Here is a 27,968-nt window from a genome sequence, read left to right as displayed (position 1 = left end):
AAACAAAATTTTTATAAAGCCAAATGAAGTCAATCCTGTAATATATATTATTTTCTTGGTGCACCTCTAAAATCTTATTATCAATACCTGTGGGGTGTATTGTATGCACCACAAGATAAAATGAGAACATTAGTGGAAGAAACTAAGACTCTAAAATGTCTTGCAGTGTATTGGCCTAAACATAAACATTATTATCCACCCATTCCATAGCTTCAGTTCATTTAAAAAACATTTATAGCCTCAGTAAGTTAATCTTAGTGCTAGGCCCAATACTACATACAGGTTTAATTTGTGCCTTTCAACTATTCTATAGAACTGTGTTTTCAAATGGCCCTATTCTTCCCTTTCATTCTTGGATTAGTCATCATCATGACAGTGCTACATAAAAATCAAACCACAAAACTTTATAGATATATAACAATAAAATTATGTTTTCTCATAAATCTATGAATCAACTGAATTATACTTTTCTGAACTAAACTAAAGAAATCTTAACTGGATATGGGCAGAAGAATTTAACCCAATGGCAGATTAATGTAAGTTTCCCCTTCAAGATGAGCCTCAGCTGAACTTGGTCTCTCATCCTCCTGCAGCTCACCATTAGCATACTTAACTTCAAGTTAAATAACAGAAGAGTACAAGATGACCTAAATCTAAATTCATAAATGGCACAATATTTCTCCCCTCATTCTATTGACTGCCCAAGACAAATGCTGAGGCCAGCTTATAATTCTTACTAAATGTTGTCTTATACAGTGATGGTTCTAACCACTTTTTGTCTTCTCTTTATGAGCTGTTCAACAAGGAATTTTTGTGAGAGTCCCCCAGTTTAATGCTTATGATTGAACCATGTCATGGGGATTGTTGGACTTGTTCTTATGGCCCCCATATGCGCCAATAACGACACGTGGCATTGTTCCTTTTTCGCATAGGCACATTAAAATGGGAAAATACTATACATACAAATAAGATCCTATCTAATAGAGATTGGAACACACAAATCTTGTAGTGCAAAGGGACCTTACACCCTGAACATTGACATAACGACCTGGCACAGACCTCAGAAGAAAGGGCATTTTTTCATTCACCCCTGAACCAGGGAAGCCATCCACGAAACGTCCAGGCTTGTCTATAACATCACCTGGAAGCAATCCTCTACCTCGGAAGACCCTACACTGCTCAGACATCGACCTGCTCAAAAGAGACTTCCCTTAACACTGAGAAGACTTAACAACAACAACGACCCGCTTACAGGACAGGGCTCCCTGCATTGCCCTTTGATTGTGAGGTGAAAGGAGAGGACGCTCCACATCCTGACTTCAATGTAGGATATGCAGATTCCAGGATCTTTAATACAGAAACATGATACCAACAACAGACTGTGTGAAAAATAAAAGTGTGTTGGCACTACAGACAATGTCTTGGAACGGACGATCTAGCTTGCCTGGAGCCTAGAGTTGGTCTTGTGCCAGGAAACTTCAGGGGTCGGGTCTCTTTGTATTTAGGCCAAGGTTATTCCTTTCCATGTCCCTCATATTTTGGTGGGCCTATGCAAACAACAATTGCCACTCTAACACCATTTTTACTGTGCTCCTTTGACTCTAATCCTTAAAAAGAACTCACTTAAAATTTGAGGTTAACTTAAGCTAACATGCATGTACATGGAAATGTAAAAAAATACTATGCCTGTAATGTTTAAGGAGTTACATAAGTTTTATGGCTTTAGATTGCCTTGTGTGCTGTTAAGAAATATTATAATGTGTTACAATATGGGGACTTAAGGGACAAAGTAATTGTACATGGATTCTGTCTTGTTTATCTTAATGTTCTTTGGCTGAAATTTCAAAGTTAAGATATCAGCAAGGGGTCTTCTGAGAAATATGTTATGGGTGATTGTCCTTCCACTGTAACTTTACCTTGTCCTCTTTCTTTGCATCTTTGTTCTCATAATTAAAAATAAAAATTAAAAATGTAAAAAAAACGATAATTCAATCAGGGGCTGGAGAGATAGTACAGGCAGGGCGTTTGCCTTGCATGTTGCCAGCCAACCAAGGACGGACCTGGGTTTGATTCCTGGCATCCCATATGGTCCCCCAAGCCTGCCAGGAGCAATTTCTGAGCCCAGAGCCAGGAGTAACCCCTAAATACCACCAGGTGTGGCCCAAAAAACCAAAATAATAATAATAATAATAATAATAATAATAATAATAATAATAATAATAATTCATTCCAAAAGATTATATATAACCTGTCTCCATCTATATGAAATGTCCAAAATGGGAAAATTTATAGGATGAAAAGTCTATCTGTGGTGCCAGGGGTCTAAAAGAAATTGGAAATGGGTATGATATTTCATTGAAAAAATTATAGAATTTATCTTTCTTAATGTTCTTTGACTGTAAGTTCAAAATTTAGGCATTAGTAAGGGGATTTCTTCTGAGAACTCTGTATATGGGTGATTGTCCTTCCCCTGTAACTTTACCTTATCCTCTTTCTTTGCATCATTGTTATCATAATTAAAAATTAAAATTAAAAAAATAGTTATAGAAGCAGATAATAGTGAAGGCCAGTTAAACAATTTTGTGGACATATTAAATTAATGAATTGTTCGCATTAAAACATCAAATATCTGGTATATGAATTATGTCTAAGAATAAATGCATGAGTATAAGTATGTATATATTTTCTTAAGAATGGATTGCCATGTCATGATAATTCTATATTTAACTTTCCCAGAAACTTGCAAATTTTTTCATAATGACCATACCACTTTTCACAGTGCGGTAGCAATGTATCAGGGCTCCAATGTTTCCATATCCAAACACCTTTTTATTTATTTTTTTTTCGTTTTTGGGTCACACCGGCAGCACTCAGGGGTTACTCCTGGCTCTATGCTCAGAAATTGCTCCTGGCAGGATTGGGGGACCAGCTGGGATGCCGGGATTTGAACCACCATCCTTCTGCATGCAAGGCAAACACCGTATCTCCATGCTATCTCTCCGACCCCGACAAATATCCTTTTTAAGTGATTATGTCAGATGAATTTGTAAAAATGACCTGGAGGGGTGGGGAGAAATATCACAGTGGTAGGGCATTTGCCTTGCATGCAGCCGATTCAGGACGAACGGTGGTTTGAATCCTGGCATCCCATATGGTTCCCTGTGCCTGCCAGGAGAGATTTCTGAGTGCAGAGCCAGGAATAACCCCTGAGCGCCACCGAGTATGACTCCCCTCACCCAAAAAAAGTTTTAAAAAGTGTACTGAGGGAACAAATGTGAAATGCTGAGGTTATTCTGTCTTAGGTGCATGTGTATTTGCTTGCTTTCAGGTTTCAGAGAAAATCCATTGATGGAAGCTGTAGTTCCAATGATGGTAAGAAAAATTCCTGACTTTGAAGGATAATGATATTTTCCCTATTGTGGCAAGATGCCATTGTATTATTTTTTTTTATCTCTTTGCCTTTCCTTTTATAACTTCAAACAAATCCTCTTTTGTGGGTTCAAATTCAATAAGTAGCTGATCAAGAATGGAAGCTAGATTGAAAAAAGAAAGCCCAAGGACATAGGAGTTTGAGTAATGATGTCTTGATCAAAGTATAAAGTTCGTACTTATTGCATCACAGTCCAGTGAATACACACAAACACAACCAAGAAAAAAATGGAAATAAGGTGGATTTAATAATGCCTACCCTTTTCTTCAAAGTATAAAATAATATAAAACTTTGAGAAATACAGAATAATATTGTTCCCATCTAGTGTAATAGATGTCTTCTGACCCTGAGTTTGAATAAGTTGATTTTTCATCAAAATGTTATGAAAAATGTAAACCCTTTAAAAAATAAATCAACTTGAGTCACTCAGATCTTAAAATCTATTTAATATAAAATGATAATTAAAAGGTAATGAAGAAATGAGCATTGGTTCTTAAATCATACAGACCTGATGTTTAGTCTTATGCATTCTATATTTATTTAAATGAGTTCACAGATACTTAGTCGCAATTCCCACTCCAACTCCATCCAACAGAACCAATTTTCCCTCTGCTGGAACACTTACTTTTTTTTTACTATTTATAAGTTTTTGTATTTTTCCTTTATTAATGTCTTTATTTATACAATTTTATTAGAAGCATGATTGTAGTTGGATTTCAGTCATATAAAGAACACCCCCCTTCACCAATGTGACATTACCATCACCAGTGCCCCAAATCTCCCACCTCCCTGTCACCCCGCCTGTATTTGAGATAGGCTTTCTACTTCCCTCTTCATTCACATTGTTATGTTAGTTGTCAGTATAGTTATTTCTCTAACAGCACTCAACACTTTTTGTGGTGAGTTTCATATAGTGAGCTGGACCTTCCAGCCCTCATTTCTATTGTCTCTGAGAATTATTGCAAAAATGTCTTTTATTTTTCTTAAAACCCATAGAAGAGTGAGACTATTCTGTGTCTATCTATCTCCCTCTGACTTATTTCATTCAGCATAATAGATCCCATGTATAGGAAAATGTCATGACTTCATCTCTCCTGATGGCTGCATAATATTCCATTGTGTATATGTACCACAGATTCTTTAGCTATTCATCTGTTGAAAGGCATCTTGGTTGTTTTTAAAGTCTGGCTATTGTAAATAGTGCTGTAATGAATATAGTGTGAGGAGTGAGGAAGGGATTTTTGCATTGTATTTTTGTGTTCTTAGGTTATATACCTAGGAGTAGTATAGCTGGATTGTATGGGAGCTCAATTTCCAGTTTTTGGAGGAATCTACATATTGCTTTTCATAAAGACTGGACTAGAAAGCATTCCCACCATCAGTGAAAGAGAGTTTCTTTCTCCCCACATGCCCTCCAGCACTGATTGTTCTTGTTCTTTGTGATATGTGTCAGTCTTTGTGGTGTGAGATGGTACAGCATTTTTGTTTTGATTTGCATCTCCCTGATGATTAGTGATGTGGAGCATTTTTTATGTGTATTTTGGCTATTTGTATTTCTTCTTTCGCAGTATATCTATTCATTTATTCTCCCCATTTTTTTTTTATTGAATTAGATGTTTTTTTCTTGTAAAGTTCTGTCAGTGCCTTGTATATTTTGGATAGTAGCCCCTTATCTGATGGATATTGAGTGAATAGTTTCTCCCACTCAGTGGGTGGCTCTTGTATCCTGAGCACCAGAAGCTTCTCAGCTTAATATAGTCCCATCTGTTTATTTCTGCTTCCACTTATTTGGAAAGTGCTGTTTTCTCCTTGAAGATACCTTTAGTCTCAATGTCATGGAGAGTTTTACCTACATGTTGTTCTATATACCTTATGGTTTCAGGTCTGATATCAAGGTCTTTAATCCATTTGGGATTTTACCTTCATATATGGTGTTAGCTGGGGGTCTGAGTTCACCTTTTTTTGCAAGTGGCTAATCAGTTGTGCCAACACCACTTGTTGAAGAGGCTTTCCTTGCTCCATTTAGGATTTCTTTCTGCTTTATCAAAATCTAGGTAATTGTATGTCTGGGAATATTCTCTGAGTACTCAAGTTTATTCCACTGATCTGAGGATCTGTCTTTATTCCAATACCATGGTGTTTTGATTACTGCTTTGTAATAGTTTAAAATTGAGGAAAATAATGCCTCCCATATTCTTTTCTCAAGGATTGCTTTAGCTATTCGAGGGTGTTTATTGTTCCAAATGAATTTTGGAAGTGTTTGCTCCACTTCTTTGAAGAATGTCATGGGTATCTTTAAAGGGATTGCATTAAATCTGTACAATGCTTTGGGGAGTATTTCCATTTTAATTATGTTAATCTGCTAATTCATGAGAGGAGTATGTGTTTCCATTTCTGCATGTCTCTTTTATTTCTTGGAACAGGGTTTTATAGTTTTCTTTATATAGGTTTTTCACGTCTTTAGTCAAGTTGACTCCAAGATATATGAGTTTATGTGACACTAATATGAATGGGGTTGTATTCTTTTTTTTATTTTTATTTTTTTGTTTTTGAGTCACACCAGCAACACTCAGGTTCCTCCTGGCTTTTGCTCAGAAGTTGCCCCCGGCAGGCTCAGGGGACCATATGGGTTGCTGGGATTCGAACTACCATCATTCTGCATGCAAGGCAAACGCCTTACCTCCATGTTATCTCTCTAGACCTGGGATTATATATATATATTTTTTTTTTGGTTTTTGGGTCACACCCGGCAGTGCTCAGGGGTTACTCCTGGCTGTCTGCTCAGAAATAGCTCCTGGCAGGCACGGGGGACCATATGGGACACCGGGATTCGAACCAACCACCCTTGGTCCTGCATCGGCTGCTTGCAAGGCAAACACCGCTGTGCTATCTCTCCGGGCCCGGATTATATTCTTAATTTCCATTTCTTCTCTACCATTATTGGTGTATAAAAAGGCCATTTATTTTTGCGTGTTAATTTTGTAGCTTGCCACATTGCTATATGACTCTATTATTTCTATAAGCTTTTGGTAGAGTCTTTAGGGTTTCCTAAATATAGTAACATGACTTTTTTTCTTTTCTATCTGGATGCCCTTGATATCTTTTTCTTGTCTAATCGCTACAGCAAGGACTTCCAGTACTATGCTGAATAGGAGTGGTAAGAGAGGACAGCCTTATCTTGTACCAGAATTTAGAAGAAAGGCTTTTAATTTTTTCCCATTGAGGATAATATTTGCCATTGGCTTGTGGTAGATGGCCTTAACTATAATGAGAAAAGTTCCTTCCATTCCCATCTTGCTTAGAGTTTATATCAAAAATGGGTTGGACCTCATCAAAGGCTTTCTCTGCATCTATTGATATGATCATGTGGTTTCTATTTTTTATGTTGTTGATGTTGTGTTTTATGTTGATAGATCTACGGATGTTAATCCATCCTTGCATTCCTGGGATGAAACCCACTTAATCATAGTGTATGACCTTAGATGATGCATTGGATCATATTTGCCAGGATTTTGTTGAGGATCTTTGCATCTGTGCTCATCAGGGATATTGTTCTGTAATTTTCTTTTTGGGCAGCATCTCTGTCTGGTTTTGGTATCAAGGTGATGTTGGCTTCATAAAAGCTATTTGGAAGTGTTCCCATTTTTTCAATTTCATCAAAGAGCCTGGCCAGAATTGGTAGTAGTTCCTCTTGAAAGGTTTGAAAGAATTCATTAGTGAATCCATCTGGGCCTGGGCTTTGGTTTTGGGCAGACAGTTGATTACCGTTTTAATTTCATCAATAGTGATGTGATTGTTTAGATATGCTACATTCTCCTTATTCAACTGTGGAAGGTTATAAGAGTTCAGGAATTTATCCATTTCTTCCAGGTTCTCATGTTTAGAAGCATAGAGTTTCTAAAAGTAGTCTCTGATTACCCTTTGAATCTCTGCAATATCTGTAGTGATCTCCCCTTTTCTTTTCTAATATGGGTTATCAAGTTTCTCTCTTTCTTTGTGAGCTTTGACTATGGTCTATCAATCTTGTTTATTTTTTCAAAGAACCAACTTTTGCTTTTGTTGATCTACCAGATTGCTTTTTGGGTTCTGTCTCCCTACTTTTGGTTCATTTTGTGATCATTTTCTAATGTTATAAGCTGCATCATATTTTGCTTGTTTGTTTCTGTTTTTGTTTTTACGCATCACACCGAGCAGCGCTCAGGGGTTACTCCTGGCTCCATGCTCAGAAATCACACCTGGCAGGCTCGGGGGACCATATGGAATGCCAGGATTCAAACCAATGACCTTCTGCATGAAAGGCAAGCGCCTTACCTCCATGCTATCTCTAAGGCCCGAAGCTGCATCATTAAGCAATTCAGGCATGCCCCTTCCTCCTTCCAGATGTGTGCTTACAAAGCTATAAATTTTCTGCTCAGTGCCACTTTTGCTATGTCCCATAGATATAATAATAATGTGTCTGATTAGTATTATAAAAATAATGAGCATAATTTATACAGCACCAAAATGGTCCAAACAGTCAGTCATTATAATTTCAGCCAGAACTAAAGTAAGAGCAAAAGCTGGTAACACTGGAGAAATTAGTACAAAAACCAGAAAGAAGACAAATTCATTTAAACATTTTTTTTATTTATTTATTTTTCTTGGGGGGGGCCACACCCGGTAATGCTCAGGGGTTACTCCTGGCTATGTGCTCAGAAGTAGCTCCTGGCTTGGGGGACCATATGGGACACCGGGGGATCGAACCGCGGTCCGTCCAAGGCTAGCGCAGGCAAGGCAGGCACCTTACCTTTAGCGCCACCGCCCGGCCCTCATTTTTTTTTATTTAAACAACTTTATTACATACATGATTGTGTTTGGGTTTCAGTCATGTAAAGAACACCACCCATCACCAGTACAACATTCCCATCACCAATGTCCCAATTCTCCCTCCTCCCCACCCAACTCCCGCCTGTACTCTAGACAGGCTTTCTATTACCCTCGTACATTCTCATTATTAGGATAGTTCAAACCGTAGTTATTTCTCTAACTAAACTCATTCCTGTTTGTGGTGAGCTTCATGAGGTAAGCTATAACTTCTAGCTCTTTTCTCTTTTGTGTCTGAAAGTTATTATTGCAAGAATGTCTTTCATTTTTCTTAAAACGCGTAGATGAGTGAGACCATTCTGCATCTTTCTTGCTCTCTCTCTGACTTATTTCACTCAGCATAATAGATTTCATGTACATCCATGTATAGGAAAATTTCATGACTTCATCTCTCCTGACAGCTGCATAATATTCCATTGTGTATATGTACCACAGTTTCTTTAGCCATTCATCTGTTGAAGGGTATCTTGGCTGTTTCCAGAGTCTTGCTATGGTAAATAGTGCTGCAATGAATATAGGTGTAAGGAAGGGGTTTTTGTATTGTATTTTTGTGTTCCTAGGGTATATTCCTAGGAGTAGTACAGCTGGGTCATATGGAAGCTCGATTTCCAGTTTTTGGAGGAATCTCCATATGGCTTTCCATAAAGGTTGAACTACATGGCATTCCCACCAGCAGTGGATAAGAGTTCCTTTCTCTCCACGTTCCCGCCAACACTGCTTGTTCTCATTCTTTGTGATGTGTGCCAATCTCTGTGGTGTGAGGTGGTATCTCATCGTTGTTTTGATTTGCATCTCCCTGATGATTAGTGATGTGGAGCATTTTTTCATGTGTCTTCTGGCCATTTGTATTTCTTCTTTGTCAAAGTGTCTGTCCATTTCTTCTCCCCGTTTTTTGATGGGATTAGATGTTTTTTCTTGTAAATTTGTCTCAGTGCCTTGTATATTTTGGAGATTAGCCCCTTATCTAATGGATATTGGGTGAATAGTTTCTCCCACTCAGTGGGGGGCTCTTTTATCCTGGGCACTATTTCTTTTGAGGTGCAGAAGCTTCTCAGCTTAATATATTCCCATCTGTTAATCTCTGCTTTCACTTCCTTGGAGAGTGCAATTTCCTCTTTGAAGATGCCTTTAGTCTCAATGTTCTGGAGTGTTTTACCTATGTGTTGTTCTATATATCTTATAGTTTCAGGTCTGATATCAAGGTCTTTCATCCATTTGGATTTAACCTTCGTTAAATGTTAGCTGGGGGTCTAAGTTCAATTTTTTGCAAGTGGCTAGCCAGTTCTGCCAACACCACTTGTTGAAGAGGCTTTCTTTGCTCCATTTAGAATTTCTTGCTCCTTTATCAAAAATTAGGTGATTGTATGTCTGTGGAACATTCTCTGAGTATTTAAGCCTATTCCACTGATCTGAGGGCCTGTCCTTATTCCAATACCATGCTGTTTTGATAACGATTGCTTTGTAGTACATTTTAAAGTTGGGGAAAGTAATTCCTCCTATATTCTTTTTCCCAGTGATTTCTTTAGCTATTCTAGGGCATTTATTGTTCCAAATGAATTTCAAAAGTGCCTGATCCACTTCTTTGAAGAATGTCATGGGTATCTTTAGAGGGATCGCCTTAAATCTGTACAATGCTTTGGTGAGTATTGCCATTTTGATGATGTTATTTCTGCCAATACACGAGCAGGGTATGTGTTTCTATTTTCGCGTGTCCTCTCTTATTTCTTAGAGCAGGGTTTTATAGTTTTCTTTGTATAGGTCCTTCACATTTTTAGTCAAGTTGATTCCAAGATATTTGAGTTTGTGGGGCACTATTGTGAATGGGGTTGTTTTCTTAATGTCCATTTCTTCCTTATTACTATTGGTGTATAGAAAGGCCATTGATTTTTGTGTGTTAATTTTGTAGACTGCCACCTTGCTATATGAGTCTATTGTTTCTCGAACTTTTTCGTAGAGACTTTAGGGTTTTCTAGGAAGAGTATCATGTCATCTGCAAACAGTGAGAGCTTGACTTCTTCCTTTCCTATCTGGATTTCCTTGATATCTTTTTCTTGCCTAATCGCTACAGCAAGTACTTCCAGTGCTATGTTGAATAGAAGTGGTGAGAGAGGACAGCCTTGTCTTGTGCCAGAATTTAGAGGAAAGGCTTTCAGTTTTTCTCCATTGAGGATAATATTTGCCTCTGGCTTGTGGTAGATGGCCTTAACTATATTGAGAAAGGCTCCTTCCATTCCCATCTTGCTGAGAGTTTTGATCAAGAACGGGTGTTGGACATTATCAAATGCTTTCTCTGCATCTATTGATATGATCATGTGATTTTATTTTTCTTGTTGTTGATATTGTGTATTATGTTGATAGATTTATGGATGTTAAACCATCCTTGCATTCCTGGGATGAAACCTACTTGATCATAGTAGATAATCTTCTTAATGAGGCACTGAATCCTATTTGCCAGGATTTTGTTGAGGATCTTTGCATCTGCATTCATCACCGATATTGGTCTGTAATTTTCTTTTTTTGTAGCATCTCTGTCTGGTTTTGGTATCAAGGTGATGTTGGCTTCATAAAAGCTATTTGAAAGTGTTTCTGTTGTTCAATTTCATGAAAGAGTCTTGCCAGGATTGGTAGTAGTTCCTCTTGGAAAGTTTGAAAGAATTCCTTTGTGAATCCATCTGGGCCTGGGCTTTGTTTTTGGGCAGACATTTGATTACCGTTTTAATTTCATCAATAGTGATGGGGGTGTTTAGATATGCTACATCCTCTTCCTTCAACCGTGGAAGATTATAAGAGTCCAGGAATTTATCCATTTCTTCCAGGTTCTCATTTTTAGTGGCGTAGAGTTTCTCAAAGTAGTTTCTGATTATCCTTTGAATCTCTACCATATCAGTAGTGATCTCTCCTTTTTCATTCCTAATACAAGTTATCAAGTTTCTCTCTCTCTCTCTTTCTTTGTTAGTTTTGCCAGTGGTCTATCAATCTTGTTTATTTTTTCAAAGAACCAACTTCTTCTTTCATTGATCTTTTGGATTGTTTTTTGGGTTTCCACTTCATTGATTTCTGCTCTTAGCTTTGTTATTTCCTTCTGTCTCCCTATTTTTGGGTCCTTTTGTTGAGCACTTTCTAGTTCTATGAGCTGCGTCATTAAGCTACTCAGGTAAGCCCCTTCTTCCTTCCTGATTTGTGCTTGCAAAGCTATAAATTTTCCTCTCAGTACTGCTTTTGCCGTGTCCCATAAGTTCTGATAGTTTGTGTCTTTATTATCATTTGTTTCCAGGAACCTTTTGATTTCCTCCTTGATTTCATCTCAGACCCACTGGTTATTCAGTATGAGGCTGTTTAACTTCCAGGTGTTAAAGTTTTTCTTCTGTGTCCCTTTGAAATTCACAAATAATTTCAGAGCCTTGTGGTCAGCGAAGGTAGCCTGCAATATTTCTATCCTCTTGATATTATGGAGGTATGTCATTTAAACATTTTAAGAATAAAAGAGAAAGAAGATTTTAGCAGACTAAAGCCAACAGGCAGGGTTTTTTTATAATCTTTCTTTTTAGCAGTTAAATATTTATTAGAAGAAATTACCTGAGGGCCAGAGAGATAGCATAGAGGTAGGGCATTTGCCTTGCATGCAGTGGTTCAGATCCTGGCATCCCAAATGGTTCCACGAGCTTGCAAGGAGCGATTTCTGAGCATAGAGCCAGGAGTAACCCCTGAGCGCTGCAGGTTGTGACCCAAAACCTCCTGCAAAAAAAAAAAGAAAAAAGGAAAAAAAATTTCTTGGATGGCCTGAAAAGTAGATATGCTAACTGCAAAGAAAATGAAAATCAAAAGAAACCAGTAAAAGTAAGTATTACTGAACAACCAATAGGTCTGATATGAAATCAAAAAGGAAATCAAAACTTTCCTGGAAACAAATGACAATGAAGACACAAACTATAAGAATCTATTTTATTATAGTGATAATAAGCACTATATGATAAGCAAATTAAATTCAGAAGTCTCCTAGGCAAAAAAGTATAAGGAGACAGAAATAGGACTTAAGCCAGATCATTGTCCAAGATCAAGAAGTCTTAAAAAAAATTCTGGCAAGGGGCATACCAGCTGTGTTCAGAGATAACTTCTGGCAGGAATCCAGGGACCATATGTATTTCTGGATAGCAAATATCCATGTATGGTAAGCAATTTATCTAACCCTGAAATCTCTGAAACTAAAAGTTAAAGGGTCCTTCAGAAAACATGTAGAAAAGAATGAAGGACCTCCTCCATTCAAAAAATAAACATTTTAAGATTCTTGAGGCTGCAAGTACCACAAAATATATTTCAAATATTCTTAAATGATTAAAAAATTATTCTCTCTCATTTACATTTCCAGGCATTTTATCAAGGTTCTTTGACTCAATGAAAAAAAGGAAAATATTTAAGTAAAAAAATAAACTTTTATTTCTCTTTCTTTCTTTTTTATTTCTTTTTTACTTTCTTTCTTTCTTTTCTTATGAATAGATGATGTGTAGATTCTCAGAATCCCATCGAGAATAAGAAAACAATTAAGCTAAGTTCTGTACCACCATTATACACTTATAAAGACAGAGAGGCTTATCTTCTTATAGATAAAACTATTCTGCAAAAGAAGCATTCATTAAGATAAAAGCTTTAGGAAGTGAGGTCCTTTTACTTTAATATTTATGTTATCTATGCTTCATTAAAGGTTATTTATAACATTTAATGTTGGGACAGTAGCCAAATCATAGGGTTTTCTTGTACTTTTCAAAAATTTTACACTTTTTAAATATATGACATTAAAGACACTCTAACCAAATATTAGGCTAAGAGATAATTGAATTACATAATACAAAGGTCAGAAACTCGAATGAAATAAATCACATGTATGTTTCTCCTTACAGGAAACTTCCACAGAATACCAAACTATGAAGAAAGTAAATATGAAAAGTCTATTTTTCACACTCAGAATTAAGCCTTTTCACTGCTTCCTTTGTGCTCCTTTCATGTATTCAAGATTCAAATATTCATAAGTGTTCTGACCCCTTTGTTTAATAAAGTAAAGCTATTTGTTTTTGCCAAATTTAGTGCCATAAGAGCAAAACAAGTTCTTTTTTTAAATGCCTTACCACTGCGTCATCGCTCCAGCCCCTAATTATTTAATATTTAACAAATTTGTTAGAAGTATAGTTGCAAAAAAAAAAAAAAAAAAAAAGAAGTATAGTTGCATCTTAAATTCTGCCTTTTGTCACTAGTTTTACCCTTCACTTTGGAAACTATTGATGATTGTCCTTTGTCCTAGTAGTTTGCCTTGGTGATACAATTCTTTTATTATTATTATTAATAATAATAATAATACCATTATTTAAACACCTTGATTACAAATATGATTGTAGTTGGGCTTCAGTCATGTAAAGAACACCCACTTTCACCAATGCAACGTTGCCATCACCAATGTCCCAAATATCCCTCCTTTCCACCCTACCCCTACCTGTACTCTAGACAGGCTTTCTACTTCCCTCATTCATTCAAATTGTTATGATAGTTCTCAGTGTAGTTATTTCTCTAACTGCACTCCCCACTCTTTGTGGTGAGCTTCATATAGTGAGCTGGACCTTCCAGCCCTCCTCTCTTTGTCTCTGAGAATTATTGCAAAAAAATGTCTTTTATTTTTCTTAAAACACATAGATGAGTGAGACTATTCTGTGTCTATCTCTCTCACTCTGACTTATTTCACTCAGCATAATAGATTCCATGTACATCCATGTATAGGAAAATTTCATGACTTCATCTCTCCTGATGGCTAACTAATATTCCATTGTGTATATGTACCACAGTTTCTTTTGCCATTCATCTGCTGAAGGGCATCTTAGTTGTTTTTAGAGTCTAGCTAATGTAAATAGCGCTGCAATGTATATGGGTGTGAGGAAGGGATTTTTGTATTGTATTTTTGTGTTCCTTGTAGGCAGCATAAGGTTGGAATATTTTTGTGTTCCTAGGATATACCTCTAGAGGGGTATAGCTGGATCGTATGGGAGCTCAATTTCCAGTTTTTGCAGGAATCTCCATATCGCTTTCCATAAAGGTTGGACTAGATGGCATTCCCACCAGCAGTGGATAAGAGTTCCTTTCTCTCCACATCCCCGCCAACACTGCTTGTTCTCATTCTTTGTGATGTGTGCCAATCTCTGTGGTGTGAGGTGGTACCTCATAGTTATTTTGATTTGCATCTCCCTGATGATTAGTGATGAGGAGCATTTTTATGTGCCTTTTAGCCATTTGTATTTCTTCTTTGTCAAAGTATCTGTTCATTTCTTCTCCCCATTTATTGATGGGATTAGATGTTTTTGTTCTTGTAAAGTTCTGTCAGTGCCTTGTATATTTTGGAGATTAGCTCCTTATCTGATGGGTATTGGGTAAATAGTTTCTTTCACTCAGTGGGTGGCTCTTGTATCCTGGGCACTGTTTCCCTTGGGGTGCAGAAGCTTCTGAGCTTGATATATTCCCATCTGTTTATCTCTGCTTCCACTTGTTTGGAGAGTGCAGTTTCCTCCTTGAATATGCCGTTAGTCTCAATGTCATGGAGTGTTTTACCTACACGTTGTTCTATATACCTTATGGTTTCAGGTCTTATCAAGGTCTTTAATCCATTTGGATTTTACCTTCGTACATGATGTTAGCTGAGGGTCTAAGTTCGCTTTTTTGCAAGTGACTAACCAGTTGTGCCAACACCACTTGTTGAAGAGGCTTTCCTTGCTCCATTTAGGATTTCTTGCTCCTTTATAAAAAAAAAATTAGGTGATTGTATGTCTGGGGAACATTCTCTGAGTACTCAAGCCTATTCCACTGATCTGGGGATCTGTCTTTATTCCAATAACATGCTGTTTTGATAACTATTGCTTTGTAATACTGTTTAAAGTTGTGGAAAGTAATGCCTCCCATATTCCTTTTCCCAAGGAGTGCTTTAGCTATTTGAGGGTGTTTATTGTCCCAGATGAACTTCATAAGTGTTTGCTCCACTTCTTTGAAGAATGTCATGGGTATCTTTAAAGGGATTGCATTAAATCTGTACAATGCTTTGGGGAGTATTGACATTTTAATGATGTTAATCCTGCCAATCCATGAACAGGGTATCATATCACATTTTTATGGATAAACCCAATAAAGTCAAGAAGTGTCTACTTTTAACATTTTATATTTAGTTAGAAAACTGTGATTTATGAACTTGTTTATAGTTGCATTTTATGTACATTATATTTCAGCACCAATCCCACTATCAGTATCAACTCCCATTACCAATGCTCTCATACTTTCTTATCCCCAGCCTCATCCCCGTCCTCTATCTACCACCCTGAGTTGCACATTTACAAATTTTGGTGGTTTCAGTTTATATCTCATGTTTTTAGTGTTGTTGAGCCTATACTTTGGAATTTATAACTATCCACTCTCCCATATCACCAAATATAACAAAAGCCCTGACCCCTGTTCCCTCATTACTTCCCTTTCTAATTTGCTTCCTTCAAGCCTTGATTTCTTTCCTTCTCTGTCTTTTTCTCCTTAAGCTCTGAGGTCAAGGGTAATAAAAATATATCAAAATATCTCCAAGTCTAAGAATCAGGGAAATTCTTTATTACATCCCAGGGGTTCTTTGTTCTATAGTCTCTGAAAACATTCTTTCCAACCAGGAATGCTATATAAGACCTTGCTGTTCCATTGACTAACTTTTTGGCCAAGCATCAGATGAAATTGAGTCCCAGAGTCTTATTGTCTCTTATCACATAATTATAATTTTGTTTCTTCATAGAGAAAATAAATGGACAGGACACTCAAAAACTACAAGCCATGCCAAAACTACAAAGTTTACTTTCAACACTGAATGCTTTTATAGTCTCTGAATGGAAATAAAATTTGGGAGAAAAACGTTAACTGTGACAAACAATAAATAGCTGTTTTACATGTGTTCTACATTTTAGATTAATGAAAGCTACAAAGAATATATTTTAATTAAGTAATTAAACTATATGAGACAGGTATCAAATAGCCTTAGTTATGTGTTATCACTGAAAATATATTTCTCTGCAATGCATATGAGTGATAAGTTAACTCACACTCTTTTTTTTTACCCAAATATTACTTGGAAAGGGCAACCAAATAGTTCTGCCTCCTTCAGGAAAAATTTCCAATCAACATTCAGTTATGTGGTGACAGAAAAGGTAGAAATGGAGACATCTCTGGTTCAAGGTTGATGAGGAAGAATTGGGATTGGTGCATCTTGCTCTCACCATACTAACACAAATTCCAATTTTTTTCTCTAAAATTTGCCAAATAAAATGACTCTTTTATTTTTATTTTTTGGGTAACACCCAGAGATGCTTAGGGGTTACTCTTGACTCTGCCCTTAAGAATTTCTCCTGGAAATACATGGAAACCATATAGGATAGTATATGTCCCAGCTCTGATAAGTGTTTTTTTTTTTTTAAAAACTTGGAAATGAAGTTTAAAGATATATATTTAAATGGGTGTTGGACATTGTATGACTGAAACTCAATTGTGTATCTCATAGTGATTTGATTTAAAAAATTTTAATAAAATAAAAGAAAAATAAATACATTTCAGATGTGTGCTCTTTAGTGTATGTGAGCACAACTAAAAGAGTACAAACATCATGGGACCAAAGAGATAGCACAGCAGTAGGGCATTTGCCTTGCACACAGACAATCCAGGATGGACGGTGGTTCAAATCCTGGCATCCCATATGGTCCCCCAAGCCTGCCATGGGCGATTTCTGAGCACAGAGCCAGGAGTAACCCCTGAGTGCTGCTGGATGTGACCCCAAAACAAACAACAACAACAACATCAGTGAGTGTGCAAGTCCTGCAATCTGATTGTGATGCCTACCAGCATCACAGTTAACATATGTGAGCCTAGGGCCAAAGCAAAAGTACAGTGGGAAGGTCTTTTGCCTACCTGGTCTATCCATTTTCAATACCTGGCACCCCAAACAATCATATAACCCCAAAAGTACCAGAAGTGATCCCTGAGCTCAAAGCCAGGAGTAAGCCCTGAGCACAGCCAGGTGTGGTCCAAAAATTAAACACCCCCTGAAAAATGTGAGCACCACCACATGTTTAACATCTCATTATAACAACATTGAAGGAAAGGGACTTGAGGAGAGAATAAAAATAAAATATTTAAGCTACCTTCTTAATATGTTTCCCTTTAACATCAAAATAATGCATATATTTTTATTCTTAATAATCCACATTTTTCTTTTATCTTTCCCAAGTATCTTTCCAAATCATGTAAATAGACTGTTCAGCTTCTAGGTATAAATTCTGATGGGAGAGGAGGGAGGAATGATCAGTGGCATCTTCATAATCTCTCTATTCACTGCTGTTGGGTGGAAGTGGGAAAAATGGAAGAGGCAGGATGAAGAGGGTGATTTGAGAGACTTTTGACCTCACAACAAAAACTGCTTCAAAATCAGAGTTAAATTCTTGATTCTATGTAGAGCTCTGCTGAGAAAGTTTACTGGAGAAGTTGGCCTAAATCTAGAAGATTCTCTATTATGGATCAAGAGAAGTAGGCAACTAAGGAGAATCCTATCAGAATTTGATAGGAATCACTGAACATGATAGGAAATTACACTACAAACTTAAGTGCCTGGAGCAACAAAGACATAAGACAGGGGAATGGATTACCATGGCTCCAGAGCAGACTTTCAAATACGTAAGGTTTAGGGAAATAGGATGAGCATATTAGAGCACCCAGGTTTCTTAGATCTACCCAACTGTTTTCATACCCACTAAACTGGGAAGAGAGCCTCGAAGTAAACACTCTGAAGTATGGGCAGCCAATTTACAACAAAGAAGCTAGGTGTGCTAAGCGAAGGAGGGAAAGCTTATTCAAAATACAGTGTCAGGAAAACTGCTAATGCAATAAAAAAAATTAAATTCAACTACACAAAATATATTAAAGGAATTCACATTGGTTTAAAGATCTCAACATTAGGCCAGATTCTGTAAAATACCTCAAGAAAAATAACAATAGACCTCTCCATGCTATTGACTTCAGAGGTATTGCTATAAACTTGACTCCATTATCAAAGAATAAAAAAAGCAAAAATAAACAAATGGGACTACTTCAAACTAAAACGTTTTTGTACTGTAAGAGAAACTGGCTAAAAAAGACACCCAGTTGAATGGGAGAAAATATTTGCACACAATACATCTGACAAAGGGCTAAGGTCCAAGATATATAAAGCATTTGCACAAAAAAAATAAAACCAAACAACTTCATTTGAAAAATGTGGAAAAGATCAGAGCAGATACTTCTTCAAAGAAGACTTGCAAATAGTTAACAAGCATTTGAAGGAAAAAAAATCGTCATTGACACGGAAATTAAAATAACAATAAAATATCTCACACATTAGAGAACTCTCTCTTACGGATGTGTCTAGAAAACTCCCGAAAAGATTAAGTGCTGTTGAAGATAAGATAAGATAAGATAAGATAAAAAAAAAAAAAAGAGCAGTCCTCATTCACTAATGGTGGGCCTGTTCTCTGGGTCTATGAAAAACAGTATGAAAACTTCTCAAAGAAATACAAATGGGGGACTGGAACGATAGCACAGCTGTAGGGCATTCGCCTTGCACATGGCTGACCCAGGTTGGACGTGGGTTTGATCCCCAGTGTTTCATATGGTCCTCCAAGCCAGGAGCAATTTCTGAGCACAGAGTCAGGAATAATCCCTGAGCATCACTAGGTGTGGCCCAAAAATCTAATAAATAACAACAATTACAAATGGAGCCACATGATACAGTGATTCCAAACCCTGACATCTGTCCCAAGAACACAAAAAATATTATATAAAAATGGCATAATATGATCATTTATTTTCCTTACAGCATCATTTACTAATAGCCAAGATCTGAAACCACTCCAATAACAGATGAGTGAATTAAAAAAGGTGTGCTGTATATCACCATATAATACTATCTAGCTATATAAAAAAAAAATCTAGAAAAAAAAGAAAAGATTAAATCTTACCTTTTGCTATAATTTGAATGGAACTGGACAGAATCATGCTAAACAAAATAAGTCAGAGGGACAACTTTCAAATGGCATTACTCGTTTATAAAGTATAAAGAAATAAAGCAGGCAAATAGAGAGTACAATGTAAATAAACTCTTGGACTCTGACAACAAAATTGAAGTTTCCAAGTAAAAGCAAGAGGTGAAAGAGTAGATAGACATGAGGCAAACTAGAAAGATCCAAGGATAGAGGTAGACTGTGGTTCGATTCCCCAGTGCCCCATGTGGTCCCACAAGCCAGGAGAGATTTCTGAGCCCATAGCCAGGAGTAAACCCTGAGCGTCAGTAGGTGTGGCCCAAAAAACCAAAAAAAAAAAAATTTTTTTTAAGGGGCTAGAACATTAGTATAGTCATGGAGTGGTCGGCAACCTTTTTTTTACAACTGAGCCAAATCTCTCCAAAACCACAATTGAAATTTATTTTGAGAGCCACACAGAGCGCGCACTTACAGAGAGGCTAGGAGCAGAGTCTTGACTCCTGGAGCGGCTGTCCGGCACACAGACTAGCTAAATTAAAAGTGTAAAGAGCCACATGTGGCCTCGCGAGCCGCAGGCTGCTGACCACTGGATAGTGGACTAAGCTTTTTCCTTGAAAACAGCAACCCAGGTTTGATTCTAGACATCCCATATGGTCCCCTACATCTTCCAGGTGTAATTCCTGAGTGCAGGGCCAGGATTAGCCTCTGAGCACCAGTGGGTGTAGCACAAAACAAAACAAAACAAAACAAAACTATGACAAAATAGAAAAATAAAGGAAAGAGATAGAAGGGAGTGTGGGTGGAAGGATAGAGAGAAAGAAATAAGGAAAGCATGCTCCATCTTAAATTCTCACTACTTCTGTTCCACAGTTCATAAGTCTGTTTCTTTTCTTTTTCTTTCTTTCTTTCTTTTTTTTTTTTTTTAATGGTTTTTGGGCCACACCCGGTGCTCAGGGGTGACTCCTGGCTGTCTGCTCAGAAATAGCTCCTGGCAGGCACGGGGGACCATATGGGACACCGGGACTCGAACCAACCACCTTAGGTCTGGATCGGCTGCTTGCAAGGCAAACATCGCTATACTATCTCTCCGGGCGCTCATAAGTCTATTTCTAATGCTAAAGTGACAGAGCTCTTATGTGTGTAAAGATTGTTTTCAGAAAAGAATTTCTGAAAAAAAAAAAAAAACTTGTATTTTTCTCTTTTTTCTGAAGAGCAAAAAGATGATACTCACTTTGCAAAACCCTCACTCTCCCAAATTGGAGCCTATTTCAGAATCTCACAGCTTTCATTCTAATATTGGCCATTTTCAGTGGCAAATGCACTGATCCACTCATTTGTTATTGCATTTTTTTTTTCAGGTCGATCTTAAACCATGTGGTAGTCAGGGACTATGGTCTGATCTTGAACTCCACTCCACTGCAAGTACATGCTGTATTAAAAAGAAATACTCTGCCAGTGGTTCCCATGAACCAAGGGTAGATAAAAGATGATCTCTGAGTGACTAGTCATTGCACAGGAAAACATATGGGTACCACCCATTTGGTCAGAAAAAATTCTAAACATTTTTATGGATGAAATTCTAAAAACTGCAAACTCTGGCGAAATACATGGTAACAGCAGCTCTTTCTTCTTCTACTGAGATGAAGCTTTCTCCAAAATTTTTGTCTTTAGTATAATAAAAGCAATTTCAACTCACAGAGAAAAACCCTTAATTAAATTTCCCATGAGCAAAGTGATTCTTAGCAAAACTCAGGAAGGAAAAAAGGAACATTCTTATGTAGCTGCATAGAGAAATGTAGCCCCTGGCAATATTGTGATATGATGTCAAAAAAGTTACCTGCTTAGCTGAGATTTCTGTTCTGTTTCACCTAAGTTTTGGAAGTAGATAACTCAAGGCAACAGTTTCTTGCCTAATTATCAATAAGCAAGTTGGAAAACATTCTTACATACTAATGGTATAGTGGTATCATGAGATCCCAAAAGCTCAGAGAAATAAGACAATTTGGACAAGTTTAAGGAGAATTATTTTAGTTGTCTTTCTCTTAACGGTTGGGTTCACCTGTTAGTAATATCTAAAGCAAACAAAATGCCAACAATAACAACAAAACTACCTACTAGACTCCTAGAAGTGTCTGGATCACATCCCTCTAGAGGAACTGAAGAAGTAATGGGAACTAGGAATAGAATAGTAGATTCTTACTCATTGGTATTAGGATGGTGCTAGAATTTTGGTAGTAGGTGCAATGAAACATGTACAAAAACAGAGGTATTTAATTATACCCCTGAAATTTTACAATATTGTAAACTAATAATAAATAAAATACTTTGATAGAGGCCAAAAAGATACTCCAATGGGGATGGCAGATGCCTTCCACACCACCAACCCTAGTTCCATGCACATGGCCATAGTGACCCCTGAGCACAGAACCAGGAGTAAGTCCTGAGCACAAGCAGGTGGGACCCCGAAAACACAAGACTGTGTAAACATTTTGAAATATTTTAATATTCTCAATATAGAATATATTCCCTATTTTATTTTAAAATTGTAAAGTTATTCTTAGTTTAAGAGCCATCAAAAACAGGCTACAGAGTGGATCTTAGCAAAATACCATAATTTGGTGACTCCTGTGAAAAGGAAAGAAATTCTAAAATTTTGTGACCTGATGATTTAAACTACTTATAGTTCTTTTTTGTAGCAACAGAACATAAAGTGTTTGCCTCTTTGTTTTCTTTTTAACAGATTCTGGAAATATGGCAGTTTCACATCCAATTGCAGCCAGCACGCCTGAAGGGAGCAATTATGGGGCAATAGGTATTTTTATAATGAATCTGCTCATGGATGTGTTTTCTAACTCTAGAGAGAATAGGATCATTTCTTCAGCCACCAATAAATAGAAGAGCAAGCAAGCAGTTATTATGTAAGATTGCATTTTATTTATAAGACAACTTGTTTGGATGATAAAAGCTTCCTTTCCATCTGTGGATTTTTCCAGTTTACTGTGTTGCTTGGACCCACGTTTGGAGAGAATTTCCTACAAAAGCTACCATCAACTCCCAAGATCCTCATAGAGATTTTTTTTTTACCCAGCCTGACATTAGAGCATAAAAAAATGTGTCAGGATCTGATATCGGGGAGCCCAACATCAACTGACTAGTGTTTCATTCTCAGGTTTCAGTGGAGTATGGTCAATCAGAAGACTAAGGCTGTGCTGCAGGTGAATGTTGCTGTAGCCTGACAATCTTTCATTTGGCCAGTTTCATAACTGAACCTGCTTTTTCCATCCAGTCATTCAGATGACAACTCCCAGTGCTCATAAAGGTGCCTGAAAACAGCAGAACTCTATGGCTACTTCATTAGAGTAGGAGTTCATTAATGCTTCCAAGCACTTCCATGATGCTTGTGGACCTATTAATGATGCCCCATAAGTATCTATACTGGGAATCCCATATTTCCTGTCTATGGTTCTGCAACTTTCCTATTATTTTCTAACTGGGAAAAGCATGTGGGATCTGCTCAAGCTACTTACTTCTGGCTGTGCAAAAACAAGGTTTGTGTGTGGTTTTGTTTTGTGTTTTTAACCATCTGAACAGAAGAAATGAAGTAAAAGTAGGCTTGGCTCATGGACTCATCAAGCTGTACAAATTCCCATCTGCTCATGAAACATTCACAGGAACACAAGGATTCTTCTTCCTGAGAATGTTGTTTTCATTATATAATCATCGATACAGCATGTGGGGAATTTCTGTTTACAAATACTTGATCCACAAGAAATGTATAGCTACTAGTATGTGTGTGCCTAGAGATATGTGGTAGATACTGTACATAACAATGTGCATGTATATTTATATGTTTATTTCATATTTTAAAATATAAAAATGTAGCAAAATATAAATGCATAAATTTTGCATCCAAATTGTTAACAGAACAGATGCCTTTATATTTATAATATGGATTCAGTCTGGGATATACTTCATTGAAATGGAAAATAGGCAAAGAAAAAAAGTAAAGGTCCATTGAAGTTGGACTGAAAGAAAGAACATTATTTCTTTGGTGAAGGGATTTTCTTATACCTACACAATATTTTTAAGAACCAGTCAGCCAGCACTGTGTGTGTGTGTGTGTGTGTGTGTGTGTGTGTGTGTGTGTGTGTGTGTGTTTTACAAAGGACCAGGCTCCATGTGTTCTTCTTGGCTTAGAAGGCAGACAAACTTTCTTTCTTTCTTTCTTTCTTTCTTTCTTTCTTTCTTTCTTTCTTTCTTTCTTTCTTTCTTTCTTTCTTTCTTTCTTTCTTTCTTTCTTTCTTTCTTTCTTTCTTTCTTTCTTTCTTTCTTTCTTTCTTTCTTTCTTTCTTTTAATTGAAATCATTGTGAATTTCGAGTCCTTCATAGTGGGGAGTCCTTCAATCAGATCTCAGGCACACAGTGACAGTGAATTAGGGCCATTCCCACCACCAGTGTTGACCTTCCTCCACCAAAGTTCTCAGCATGCAACCTACACCTCCACCCTTAGCCCCCTGCCCTGCCAGTAGAACAGGTCCATTTTAAGTTTAGATTATTATAGTTTGGGTCTCCTGATTCCACTGTTGTTGACTTTAGCTTGGGTATTTAGTTCTTTTTTTTTTTTAAATCTTTACCAATGCACCTGAGAACACTGGGTCCCTGGCCCCCATCCTCTTGTTTATTTTTCTCAATTTTATAGAAAAATGTAGAAACATGAGGTAAAACAAAGTAGTTCATGTCCCATAGTTCTATGAAAAAAGACAGGATCCCCTATCTAGAAACTAAAAATAAAATTTTAAAAAAATGAGGAGGGGGCAGGTTTTTTTTTGTTTGTTTGTTTTTGTTTTTTGCATAGGTGACGCAAACATTGAGGAAATTAGAAAGAAAATACCATTGACCTAAAAAACAGAGTCTCTCTAACCATCAAACATCCTGTCATAAGACCAACTACAGACTCAGGGCACACTAATTGTCCAACCATAAGGTCTTTCTTCATGTTTCCAGGAAAAGTTTTCCTCAATCGCGGTTGTCGAAGTCAGGCTTTTGTAATTAGAGATCTTGGTTTTTGCACAGATCCTCTGTCTTAAGCTGGAGGTCAGACAAGCTTTCTGTTTTAGATGAATCAAGTTCCAGTCATGGCCAGCAGATATCTTCCTCAGATGGTGGACAGCCAGGTCAGTCCGACACAGATAGCTCCGTGGAAGAGAGTGACTTCGACACCATGCCTGATATTGAAAGTGATAAAAACGTCATCCGGACCAAGGTACCTTTGTCTGGTCAAAAGCTTTAAGACCACCAAAAGTCAACTTGCAATGAGGGATTTTTTTTTCTTTTAGAGGAAGTTAATTTTCCCTCCAGATTTTTTAGATACAGTCTATGAACTAAAAGCAATACTCTGTTAATGAGATTTCATTTGTTTGTTTGTTTTTTACTAAAGTAACTGATTTATAAAGGGTATAAAAAAGTACAATAAAAAAAAAGTACAATGTTTCCTCCCCTTTTCCATACCCCTCCCCTACTATTCATTTAGATCTTTTCAACCACTTCCCACCATCTTTGGTAACTTCATTCTTCGTCTTAGTTTAAGGTTTTAAGGTTTGTTTTCTTTGAACAATGTCTATTCCTTACTTTGTTTCTTTATATACCACCCATGAGTGAGATTCTGACATTTATTGTTCTTTTGACAATTCTCAGCATGATTCCCTCCATATCTATTTATGTTACAACAAAATACAAGATTTCACCTTTTCTTATAGCTAAGAATATTTCATTGTGTATGCCACGGCTTTGTTATTCATAATTTTCACATCTTATAGGAGAAAGAAGTTCATATTAAAGAGAACGGAGCACTAAAGTGTTTTAGTAAGTAAGTGTTGGTTGTAGCCAGTAAAAGAGAAAGAAATTGAAATAGGTAGAGAAAAAGACTCATTGAGAGAGAGAGACCCGAGAGAACTCCTGTTTTCTGTACATATCATTCTTCAGGAGTAAAGTTCATTTCTATACTGGGCTATATTTAGTAAGCAATATGAAGGTGCATTACACAATTTCAACTCTGTCATCCAAGAACTACACAGTAAACTTCTCTGAAAATATCTGAGAGCTAATAAGCATTTAAGATTCCCAATAGAGTTCTCATATTAGCCAATCTTTCAGATTCCAAGGGAAATTTTAGTATTATTTCTGGTATTCTGTAAAAAGCAAATTATAAGTCTTTTCAAACAATCTTAAATCTTCCATGAGGAAATTAATTAAAATGTAAAAAGATTTGCATTCTCTTTTATTTGGCATCTCAGGTGTTCCTTTACCTATCAGATCTTTCCAGAAAAGACCGGAGAATTGTCAGCAAAAAATATAAGATTTATTTTTGGTAAGTAGATGACCATTAGTACCATGAACCCTTACAAATTATTTTTTTTAATTCCTGGAGCCAGAGCAATATTGCATCCTTTCACATAGCCAATCCATATTCAATTCCCGGGATCTCATGAATCCATTAAGCCTGCCATGAGTAATTTCTGCGTGTGGAGTTGCCATGACTTAAGTGCCTCCAGGTGTGACCTAAAAAACAACAAAAACCAAAATTTTCTTATAAAAGCCACAGCCACTTCTATCACCACTGTCAGTGTTTATTGAGGCACACGTTGTAGGTATGTCAAGGATCCATTCTGCAGGGAAAACAAAAAATATGCTACAAAAGGCAACCAACCCTGAGTGAAATTAAGTAGAAAGTAAAACTAAGAATGGTGGTCAAATCCCATGTAGTGGAATAATTTTTCAGGGGCAGAGTAAGATGTAGCAATGACATTAATTTGTCATTGTCTTCCATGAGACATCTTAAACAGCAGCCATTCCTCTTCTCACTAGTCCTTGTTCTGGACGAGCTAAATGATTTCAGAGTCTTGATATCTCAATATATAGTGTAGTTGGAGACCATCTAAAGAAATTATAATCCCTCCAGTCCATGGTAATTAGAACTGTGATGCTCAAGTTTATAGATGCCAACTCTCTTCATGCCCAGAGGCCGAATTGAATACAGGCATCACTCCTACCACTCAGAAAGCCCAGGCTGACACTTATGATAGCTCTTCTATTGTTTTTTTCTCAAGGGCATCCTTTTACTTGGATATAGACATTAGAAACACAAGACAGTGGGGGGGACACCCCTTTGGAATTTCATAGTGAATGCATCATTTTGAAATTAAGAGGTAACTAATATGAGAGATTGACACCTTTTCACATAATTTGTAACTTGTTGTTTACAACCTGATTTCTCTTAATCAAACACATCCTAAAATAGACTTCATTAATAATTTATTGAACTAGAAGCAACTTTTATCTGTGCTGCTTTACCAGAGGACAACATAATCAGCTCTAATTACTTTTACAAATTAACCAGGGAGATTTGGAATGAAAGTATTCTTGTAATAAAATAACAGTAATAATAATGAGTCAAAATTATATCGTTAATTGAGAAGTAACATTGCTTAATTTTTTTCTCTCCCTACATAGGAACATTGTCACTATTGCTGTATTTTATGCACTTCCTGTGATCCAGCTGGTGATCACCTATCAGACAGTAAGTGTTGTCCATGAACCACATCTTTCATTCTGCAAGGAGAGAATTTGCTGTAGCTTTCAGAGAAAAGTATAAATTGAGTATAGAATATAGTTATATTCTAAGATAAAAATAGAGTCCAAGTAACATTTCCCCATTTGGTTTCCAATTAGACTTCTCCATTGTTTCATCTTTAGTTGAACTTTAAGTCTTAAGTCCCAAGTGTTCTATTATAAAGGCAACTGGGACTTCCTATATAATTTTCTGTCGATTTGAAATCATTAATTTTTACTTATTCTTTCATAATATCTGTCAATTATTTTAGTTATTTACTAGCCCAAACTTTCTTTCTTCAGAGAATGACTAAAATAAGTCCTAATCAAAATCCACAGAAGTAACTTGTACCTTCTCATGGAGGGTAAAATTTTTTTTGGAGGGGGGCACATCCAGTGGTGCTCAGGGGTTACTCCTGGCTATGCGCTCAGAAATCATTCCTGGTTTGGGGGACCATATGGGACGTTGGTGGATAGAACCTCGGTCTATCTTAGGCTAGCACTTGCAAGGTTATTTTGAAAAAATGAAAACAGCTTTACAGAACACTTAAAAAAATTAAAACTAAGGTAAAGAAAATAACAACAAAAACAATCATTAAAACTGTCTGAAAATCTCTACCATGCCTTCATAGGACCTGGGTTCTGGTTATGAAATAAATATTTATTATTAGGATATATTGTGAGAATGCCTGAAAATTACAGAATAGCAGGGCTGAAGATACCTCTAAGATAGTAGTTCTCAAACTATGTTTCTCAAAAGAGTCATTGTCTATTACATAGCTTTTTTTCCTTTATACTCCACATAGGCATGAAGTCATCTAATATTGTTCTTTTCTTTTTGACTTACTTCACTTAGCATGATGCCTTTCAATTCCATCCAATCTGTAGTGAAAGGCAAGATTTTATTTTTTCATTAGCCAAGTAGTATTTCATTGTGCAAAGAACAACTTTCTTTCTTGGTGTGGAGGAACATGCTCAGGATTTATTCCTAGCCTGCACTCAGGTAT

At 36.8% G+C, this 27,968-nt stretch overlaps 2 protein-coding genes across 2 annotated transcripts in view; one reads left to right on the top strand and one right to left on the bottom strand.

Annotated features, from left to right (window-relative positions):
• The window catches only part of USF3 (upstream transcription factor family member 3), an 869,396-nt gene that overhangs the window by 768,395 nt on the left and 73,033 nt on the right, over window positions 1–27,968 (bottom strand). The gene's annotated exons all lie outside the window — the stretch shown is intronic.
• Window positions 1–27,968, top strand: part of SIDT1 (SID1 transmembrane family member 1) — a 129,756-nt gene that overhangs the window by 78,255 nt on the left and 23,533 nt on the right. The window contains exons 10-14 of the mRNA XM_049785850.1: window positions 3,329–3,372; window positions 22,094–22,165; window positions 24,471–24,616; window positions 25,647–25,720; window positions 26,863–26,929. Coding sequence (XP_049641807.1) covers window positions 3,329–3,372; window positions 22,094–22,165; window positions 24,471–24,616; window positions 25,647–25,720; window positions 26,863–26,929 — 403 coding nt within the window. The remainder of the gene's footprint in view (window positions 1–3,328; window positions 3,373–22,093; window positions 22,166–24,470; window positions 24,617–25,646; window positions 25,721–26,862; window positions 26,930–27,968) is intronic.

Source organism: Suncus etruscus, chromosome 13, assembly GCF_024139225.1.
Source record: "Suncus etruscus isolate mSunEtr1 chromosome 13, mSunEtr1.pri.cur, whole genome shotgun sequence".
NCBI classification, from domain to species: domain Eukaryota; kingdom Metazoa; phylum Chordata; class Mammalia; order Eulipotyphla; family Soricidae; genus Suncus; species Suncus etruscus.
Note: the sequence above shows the minus strand (reverse complement) of the source record. Positions and strands in the feature narration are given on the sequence as shown.